This window comes from Limulus polyphemus, unplaced genomic scaffold (assembly GCF_000517525.1).
Source record: "Limulus polyphemus unplaced genomic scaffold, Limulus_polyphemus-2.1.2 Scaffold1332, whole genome shotgun sequence".
NCBI classification, from domain to species: domain Eukaryota; kingdom Metazoa; phylum Arthropoda; class Merostomata; order Xiphosura; family Limulidae; genus Limulus; species Limulus polyphemus.
Genome location: NW_013666942.1, coordinates 53,281 through 63,006, shown reverse-complemented (window position 1 = coordinate 63,006; position 9,726 = coordinate 53,281). Strand labels below are relative to the sequence as shown.

General features: G+C 30.5%; 1 protein-coding gene across 1 annotated transcript in view; it reads left to right on the top strand.

Moving 5' to 3' along the window:
- Nucleotides 1-9,726, top strand: part of LOC106463130 (rho GTPase-activating protein 17-like) — a 48,009-nt gene that overhangs the window by 29,827 nt on the left and 8,456 nt on the right. Inside the window, exons 8-13 of the mRNA XM_013923107.2 lie at nt 1,297-1,344; nt 2,107-2,173; nt 2,935-3,016; nt 4,339-4,419; nt 5,751-5,879; nt 7,046-7,125. Of these exons, the coding sequence (XP_013778561.1) occupies nt 1,297-1,344; nt 2,107-2,173; nt 2,935-3,016; nt 4,339-4,419; nt 5,751-5,879; nt 7,046-7,125 (487 nt within the window). The remainder of the gene's footprint in view (nt 1-1,296; nt 1,345-2,106; nt 2,174-2,934; nt 3,017-4,338; nt 4,420-5,750; nt 5,880-7,045; nt 7,126-9,726) is intronic.

The window sequence follows — 9,726 nt, the reverse complement described above, 5'->3', positions numbered from 1 at the left end:
AAAAATTAATTTTCCTCATGGGAAAGTAACTTTTTGTTCACTTTCCCTCATATTAAATAGATTTTCCTCTATTTTGACCCAATAGTAACATATAAATCTGGTAAAATGATAAAAGTATTAATTTATATTTGCCTTGAAATGAAAACAAACTTAAAAAGTGACCCCTAGATTACTAAAGATGGCCATCCACATAGTGTATTTCCATTCTCTTCCAAACTGCAAATATTTCTCTTTAGAAGGAAAAAAAGGACGAATTTTTGAACATGTATGAGAATCAAAAAAAAGGGTCGTTATGGTTTGGATAATCTCCATATAGGTGAGGGATATTGTCATTTTGGTCCGATTTCCTGCAAATTTATGGGAAATGTGCAATAACTCTGCAATTTCCTGTACGTAATATATAGCCTTTCTGCTCAATTCCCTTAATGAAACTTGATTTCTTCGGGAAAGTAAATTTTAACCCCCTAAATGTTATAAGTGATTAGCAGAAGAAAAGATTTATAGATGTCTCTGATGTGTTCCTAGTATTACCACATCTGTCACCATCATTACTAAAGTGGTTAATGGAAGAGGAGATTTATAGATGTCTCTGATGTGTTCCTAGTATTACCACATCTGTCACCGTCATTACTAAAGTGGTTAATGGAAGAGAGATTTATAGATGTCTCTGATGTGTTCCTAGTATTACCACATTTTTTGACATTTTGATAAAGTGAACCCTGTTCCTAAGGTGGTTCAATGTATTTATATTTTTATTTCCATAAAAATTTTAAAAAGAAAATTATTTGTTTCTTCCATGGTGGTGTTTTAATGTTTATTAAAGAAAACTGTTATACAATTTAGCAACACTGTTTAGCATTGTTAAAAGATAAATTCTGCTGACCGTTCCTATGGGGTCAACACATAGAAATATTTGCATATTTTATGTAAGATAATCATCATGATGCTCATTAATTTATCTGTATAATTATAAGCAGAATGTTTTGTTTACTGTTTAGGACATCTTCCATGAGTGTATGTGTACTTTGTGTTTTTCACATATTCATAGTGGTTTTTATTGGAATCTTCAAATGTTTTAATGATGTTATAAGTTTTGTATAATGTTAATCCACAAAAGACCCAGTATGGAGACCGAAACCCTGTTAAGGAAAGGCAGACATTGGAGACAGATGTAAAACAAAAACTATCTACTAAGACCACATTGAAAAGAAAATGTGTTTTGTACTGACATGCATGTAGTTAATTTAAAATATGAAAATCTGTTATTGAATTTCCATCTTTTTTTCTGTTTATCAGGGTCTCTTTAGAATAGCTGGAAGTGCATTGAAAGCGAAAAAATTGAAAGTGAGTATTCCTTGGGACAATATTTCAGCAAAACAATAAGAAAAGAGGAAATTTAGTCCACAACACTACCATTCGTATTTAAATAGTTTCAAGTTATCACTGCAGTATTATTTTCTACATGTGTTTACATTCTTAAAGAATTTGTTTTTTAAGAACAGAGTAAGTCATGAAAAAAGTAAAGCATTGGCTGTGAACAAAAATCTTTAGAACAAATTAATTATTTTTCACTATTACACTCGTACTTATTCCTGTATTAAACATAATAGTCAACTGAAAATTAGCATTCTATGAACTAGTATTCTATATATGTAAAATACAAACTCAGTATGTATCATATTGAATATTTAATTTTGTCTTACATACCAGATATATTATTCTGACATTAATTAATGGGGCCCGGCATGGCCAGGTGGTTAAGGCACTCGACTCGCAATCTGAGGGTCGCGGGTTCAAATCCCCGTCACACCAAACATGCTCGCCCTTTCAGCCATGGGGGCATTATAATGTGACGGTCAATCCCACTATTCATTGGTAAAAGAGTAGCCCAAGAGTTGGTGGTGGGGGGTGATGACTAGCTGCCTTGCCTCTAGTCTTACACTGCTAAATTAGGGACGGCTAGTGCAGATAGCCCCCGTGTAGCTTTGCGCGAAATTCAAAAAAAAAAAAAATTAATTAAGTAATGTATATGTGAGCATATACAGTGAGCATTGTTAATTTTTATGAAAGCTACAACATTGAGAGTTTTTTTTTGTTTTTCTGTAGAATTCCTTTGATGCTGGTATTATATTTGACTTGGTAGAGTATGCTCGAGATCCTCACTGTGTTGCAGGTACTACTTCAGTATTTTGTTTATCAGCTTAAATAGCACACACTAGATTGATAATTAAAATATGACGTGGTTTCTCATAACGAGTAATACCAATATTCAAGTATTTAGACAACAAGTTGATTGTGTTGCAGTAATCTTTAATAGCCCCCTTTTTTTAAATAAGAAAACTAATTGAAATATTAAAATTTTGAAAATACATTTTAACTGCTACCACAAAACTATCTTACTTTTCACAGATTTTTTCTCTTTGATTACCAGTTTGAGGATAGAAAAAACATTTGTTGCAGTAAACGTTTTCACCAGTAATATTACTATAACTCTGATAAATGCAAATTATAAAAGTCCACTGGAACAGTTATTATTATAAAAAGTTTATTTTGGTATTTTAAGTTTTTTATTTTTTAAATTACAAAAGATGAATGATAAATAACTTGCAGTATTATTTTTTAAATGGGAAATTTGATTTTATTAACAAAAAAATCATTATTACTGTGAAAGCAACTCAAAAGCCATGTATATGAAAGGGAAACATAGGTTTAAGTAAACAAGTTTTGATAAAGAAAGATTCAGTTCCAAGCACTGACCGTAAAAGATGCTCTATTAAATGTTAAATGCAAGTATTTTATTATGATACTCATGTTACCAAACCTACATTTCATAATTTGTGAGATTTTATAAATGCTAGAAAAATTGCCTCTATATAAATTATAATTTTGTATCATCACTTAAAAAAAAAAAAAATGTGGTTTCTTTTTGGTCAGGAGCTCTAAAGTCTTATTTGCGTGAACTACCTGAACCTCTCTTGACCTTTGATCTTTACGAAGAATGGACAAATGCAGCTAAGTAAGTGCTTTAGTATTATATGCAAAGTGAAATAATCATTTTCCACTAGGAATTGAGTTATTGTTAAAAGTTTTTTTAACACTTGTGTAAGCTTCAATGACATATATCTATACAAATTAAACTTATAGTAAAGTTTCTAATAAAGCAGAAACTCCTCAAATTCGATGACGAGGAACCCACTTTGAGACTAATAATGGTTGGAGAAGGCTGTAATGAAGAAAAACTTTAATACAAGTTTAACATAACAGCAAATGTACAACGTTTCGACAAGGTTTTGTCATCGTTTATTTAAACACTAGGAATATGCAGTCAATGGCAATTGTCTACAGATCAACAACTCCAGGAAAGATGATGTGGGATAAGGAATTGAGACTGAGGCCTTTTTAATAACAAAATCATGCATTGTTTATTAAAGGTTCTTCAATCTTTTAGAAAATAGCCATATACCAAAACTCATCATCTATCAGCAAATCATTACAAGTTTCAAACTTTACAACTTCAAGCTTGTGTAGTCTTCATCTACACGGGCATCCTGCTGTAATCAAACTTGAGAAAGTTTGCTGTTTATGTAATATTCCATGCTGGTAAATTTTTTCTCTCTACCAGAGCTGATAAATAAACCAAGCCGAAACTGTAAACCTCTGTCCACATAATATTCCTTACATACCATATTTTAAGCTTATTATCAATTTTCTTTGACGTTTAGTTGTTGACTTTCTAAATTGTACTTTTAGTTAGTTAAGTAATTTGTATATTTTCATTAGGAACAATTAATCTATTACTGTATACATTTGGTGAAGTATATCTCATCTTAAGTTTACTTGCAATTGGCTAATTTTCCAAGTTCCTTTATCCTACATGTGAACAAATTGACTAATGTCAAAAATACACTACTTCTAGCCTATCTTTCAGATAATCATAGTTTCGAGTGCCTTCTTACACTTACGACAAATACTCCATGGAAGGAAAACAAAAATTTACTATGATTTTAACAAAATTAAATGCTTTTTAAACCTTTACATTTGAAATCAGTTCTGCATTAATCAGACTTTGAACCACGAAATACAAAATTTAAGGAACTTTATATTAATATGCGGAAAATTTAACTAAAATTAGTTGTCAATATATGGCTGTTTTTGTGTATCTAAGTTCATTACCTACATACTGGTGCCATGAGAATAAAATGTTTTATTTATGTAGAATATTTTCTTGTATATTGTAATTGAGTACTAAAATAAACTCCTAAATATTGGAGAATCAAAATGAAAACTTATTCTTTTAAGAACATTTTTGTGATTAAAGAAGTTTTCTGTCTTTAATAGAACAGTTGATCCAGAGGCGAGGCTTCAAGCACTGTGGCAGGTACTGTTGCGTTTACCTGAAGCCAACCATAACAATCTAAGGTGGGTTCATAACCTCTATCACGCACAAGTGTTACAGCAACTATATATATATACCTGAATGGACATAACTGTTCAGTTAGTCACACTCTCTCTCTTTAAATACAGTTAAAGGGATTTTGTATAATTAATATTTGCTGAACGTGTTACGAAAACATTAATATTCACTCATGTTTGCTCAGAGAATGTTTGTATTAATACTGTATGCTCGAAAAGTTTACTTAAAAAATTGTTAGGAACTTTAAAGTAGGTTTCATTTACATAGTAAATCATGGCTTGTTAAGATAGTCTTACTGTTTGAAATCGTCTTTTTTATTCCAGTAGAATTAATCAAAAATAAGGAACTATATGTATGAACACCATTAGTGTACAAATTCCTTACGCACAGAAAAAGTATTTTTGTTCCTTGAATTTGTGTCTGTGTTTTTGTGTAATTTTCAGAGATTATCTGTTGAAAATTGATCATAATTGTACAAAATAATCAGTGATAGTATTAATGGTGTAAACATTTTTTTAAAGTAACAAAAAACGTAAGGGAATCAAGAATGAAGAGAAAATTTATTGTTTTAACATTTCTTTGATCAGAGAAAAGTTTTCTATCTTTTACAGTGAAGTTACCCAACTGATGACTGAAACATTCTAATCTGTATAAGTAAGAAAATAAGAAAAGTATGTTTAATTAGCTTTACTCGTTAATGGGTCAGTTTTTAGTTTTCCTCTAAGTTGATAGCTTGCGCTGATCAGTAATTAATATGTTAGCTTACATTAAAATATTGTTTAATTAGCTTTACTCATTAACGGGTCAGTTTTTAGTTTTCCTCCAAGTTGATAGCTTGCTCTGATCAGTAATTAATATGTTAGCTTACATTAAAATATTATGTTTAATTAGCTTTACTCGTTAATGGGTCAGTTTTTAGTTTTGCTCCAAGTTGATAACTTGCTCTGATCAGTAATTAATATGTTAGCTTACATTAAAATATTATGTTTAATTAGCTTTACTCGTTACCGGGTCAGTTTTTAGTTTTGCTCCAAGTTGATAACTTGCTCTGATCAGTAATTAATATGTTAGCTTATATTAAAGTATTATAATCCGATGCATATTGGTTTCACAGTATTTATTTTCATGATTTTTGTGACAAAGCGTACATTTCTTAAAGTATAAAGAATCCTTTAATTGTGGTGTTATGAAGTGCTTGAAGTACTAAATACATTTTTCTATATGCTTTAATGATCACATGTTGGTTTTATTACTTTGTAACATACAAAGGTTATAGTACGCACACAAAAGTATCTTCTTCAATACATTATCAGTAATTTGAAAATAAAATTTGCAGGTACATCATTAAATTTCTAGCAAAGTTAGCTACCAATTCTGATGTAAACAAGATGTCACCTCAAAATATAGCCATAGTCTTTGCTCCTAACCTTATCTGGGGACCTGATCAGGTCTCCATGCAGTTTAGGTGGGTACATTTTATCTATTTGTTAATGTCTTATTCCATTTAACAGAAATGATACTTCACATAACTTGTGTTCTTTGATAGAGTAATTATTATTATTGTAGTAATGAGGCTATGTTCTAACTTAAGTTCTGTTTTACTCAGTGATGCTAAATGTAAATAATTTTGATAGAACTTTTTAAACATTTGACGTAACTTTATCATATGTTTTTAAAAACTATTCATTTGTATCGTTCTCAATTTCCCCTGTAGTTTTGTTTCATGATGGAAAATTTTTGCAACTTGTACAAGTTTTAAGAGCTTCTCACTGTCTTGATCTCTTTATATCTGAACTCTTCATTAATGCACTAAATCATACCTTCATAATTGTTTCTCATAAATCACAACTAACTGTTATAAAGATAAGCTGTAGTTTCTCTAATTTTTATTCATCGTTCAGAATCTTTATTCTTGTTTCCAAACTTTCCATGCTTTTTCTACCTTGACGTAGATTTCTTGCTGTCAGGAAGTTTCAAAAAAGTAATAATAATTGTTGCAGTGTTTTTGTTTTCTACTTCTATTTTTTTTATATCAGTTTTATTCTAATTGCATTTTTATCCTCTGTGAATTATATAGTCTGAATCTTATTCTTCTGTTTTACCTTGTATGAAAGAATTATCTAGTCTGAATCTTATTCTTCTGTTTTATCTTGTATGAAAGAATTATATAGTCTGAATCTTATTCTTCTGTTTTACCTTGTATGAAAGAATTATCTAGTCTGAATCTTATTCTTCTGTTTTATCTTGTATGAAAGAAGTATCTAGTCTGAATCTTATTCTTCTGTTTTACCTTGTATGAAAGAAGTATCTAGTCTGAATCTTATTCTTCTGTTTTACCTTTTATGAAAGAATTATTTAGTCTGAATCTTATTCTTCTGTTTTACCTTGTATGAAAGAAGTATCTAGTCTGAATCTTATTCTTCTGTTTTATCTTGTATGAAAGTATTATCTAGCCTGAATCTTATTCTTCTGTTTTACTTTGTATGAAAGATTTATCTATTCTGAATCTTATTCTTCTGTTTTACTTTGTATGAAAATGTTATCCAGTTTTAATTTTATTTATAAAAGAATTATCGCCTCTATTTTCATGGATTGAGGTAACCATCTTTCAAATTTGTTTTTCTACTGTAGTATGAACATGTCAGTTGCCAATGTGCACAGCATCATTGTTGACTCCTTGGTAAGCCATGCTGATTGGTTCTTCCCTGGAGGTATGCTATGTTCCTTGTTTTTATTTTTTCTTAAACTATTTATATAGTATTTCAACTCTTTGTTCGAAACAATGTAATGGAATAAATCATTAAAACAGATTAGAAAAATTTAGAAATTAATGTTTATTTTTTTTACAAATAAATACAAATTAGAATTTTGAGTAATGAAACATCTTACAGTTGTTTTTACTGGTATCAAGATAGCTATTATTTCCCCTGGACCCTAACCTTTAAAAGTTTATATTGTGTTCAAAAGTGTCAAATAACTTATTTTTACAATCTCTGGCAGACAGCATCTTAATAAATCTTCTCTTACATTAACCACTTTAGTAATGACGGTGACAGATGTGGTAATACTAGGAACACATCAGAGACATCTATAAATCTCCTCTCCCATTAACCACTTTAGTAATGACGGTGACAGCAGATGCCTGACTACTTCTTACATTACTTTTCCATGCAGTTGGTAGCAATGATTAACCATTTTATAGTAAAGACTAGGATTAGGGACTAAATATTGAGGTAAGTTATTAACTTACATTTAAAGAATACAGCATAGAACTAATTTAAAAACATAAGACAGTTTTCCAATACTGTCACCATTCATACACCATTAATCACAAGAAGAAGAAAACAAAAACAATTTGGAAAACTTGTATAGAAACATAACTACATTCATATTAGCCTTCAATTTTCTAAAATGCATGTTTTTGGACAGAATTTAACCTTAAGCTTAACATTTAAAGTTTAAAAATGAAGATCAAACCTATTTAATTTTAGTTTGTCATTAACAAAAGCCCAAACATAAAAAGCCCCGAGCTATGGTCCATTTTATGTATCTTAATTGAATTACAATGCCTTGGTATTCTTTGATAGATTGTTTAAGCAGAGTATTCATGATGAGTAAACTGGAATGGATAGCAACTCCTTGTTGTAAAAAAACACAAACGTAGAGGACGACATTTCAAAAGTCTTCCATCTTTCATCTTCAGGTCTTCCAGTTTACTCATCAATGTCTTGGTACTTACTTATTGCTTTATACTATGATGATTTATAGTTGATAAGAGGTCTTCAATTACAGCACACAGCAATAAATTAAAACATTAATGAACTAAATACAACTTTTATTTATCAAGTAAGTCCTCAAGCCATAGATTACAGGATACTCAAAATAGATACTTTATTAGATTGTGGTTTTAATTCTTTTTTCATTACTTTTTGTAGCAGGATCCCTACTTCAATTTGAAATTCATAATTTTCTAATACTCTTGTTTATTTTTTATTTTTTACCTGTCACATGTCTATTGGTCTATATCAGTGCGGCATCTTTTGGGTTGAAAATATATTTAAGTATGTACATGATATGTTTACCATTTATAAAAAATCTGTATTTATTTATCGGAATATCACAAGTGGATACCCACAGACCAGTCAAGTAAGCTGGAGAAATTTTGTGCGATAGTTTGAACTATCTAGGGGCTAATGTTTGTGTACATTTTGAAGTTTTTTTGATGAATGATATGATAATATTTTCTTGTTTTTTTCTTCATTCCTTTTTCTTTGCCTCAGTATGCCCAGGTGGTTATGGCGCTTGACTCACAATCTGAGGGTTGCAGGTTCAAATCCCCATCACACCAAACATGCTCGCACTTTCAGCTGTGGGAATGTTATAATGTGACGGTCAATCCAACTATTCGTTGGTAAAAGAGTAGCCCAAGATTTGCGGTGGGTGGTGATGACTAGCTGCCTTCCCTCTAGTCTTACACTGCTAAATTAGGGATGGCTAGCGCAGATAGCCCTCGTGTAGCTTTGCGTGAAATTCAAAAACAAACAAACAAACCTTTTTCTTTACAGGGAATTTCAACCAGAAACCAGTCTATGGGGTCTCACTAGATGAACATCTAAGGGTAACAGATCGAGAAATAGCATTAGTGATAGAAATGTGTGTGTGTTCTTTGCTTGAGAATGGAATGGATGAGGAGGTAAGCTTCTGATATGTAGTTATAAAATTGATATTTGAAAAAAGGAAACAAAATAAGTGTAAAAGTTAACTACATTTCACAAATATATACACTTTATACACTTATCTGTAGGCCAAGGTAAGGATTAGATTTTATAAATTTGTGATTGTGGTTTTAATTCTTGTGTCATTGCTTTTTGTAGCAGGATCCCTACTTCATTTTAAAATTCATAATTTTTTAATACTTTTATAATAGTTAAGAATAGAGATAATTTCTCTATTAACCCCTTCACTGTGGGAGTAGTGTTTATTTGCTGTTCAGAATTTATTTTTATTTTTAAAAATTTTGTTATAATTTTGTGGTTACACAGTTTTAAAGTTAGGTTGTTTAAGAGTTAGCATTCCATTTTGGAATCCAATGTTTCATGACATCATATTCATCTTTTAGTACCACTCACAAATTGCTTGTTTGACCTTTTTAGGCCTACTGCTCTCGAGTACGCAAGTTATGAGTCTCGATATACATACGTGCAGTGCACATTTTACACGCATCTAGTCATGGTATTGATTTTTCTGAGGTGATAAGGAGGAAAGTTCTTGTATAAGTGAAAGCACATTTGTCATTGATAAACAGCAACATA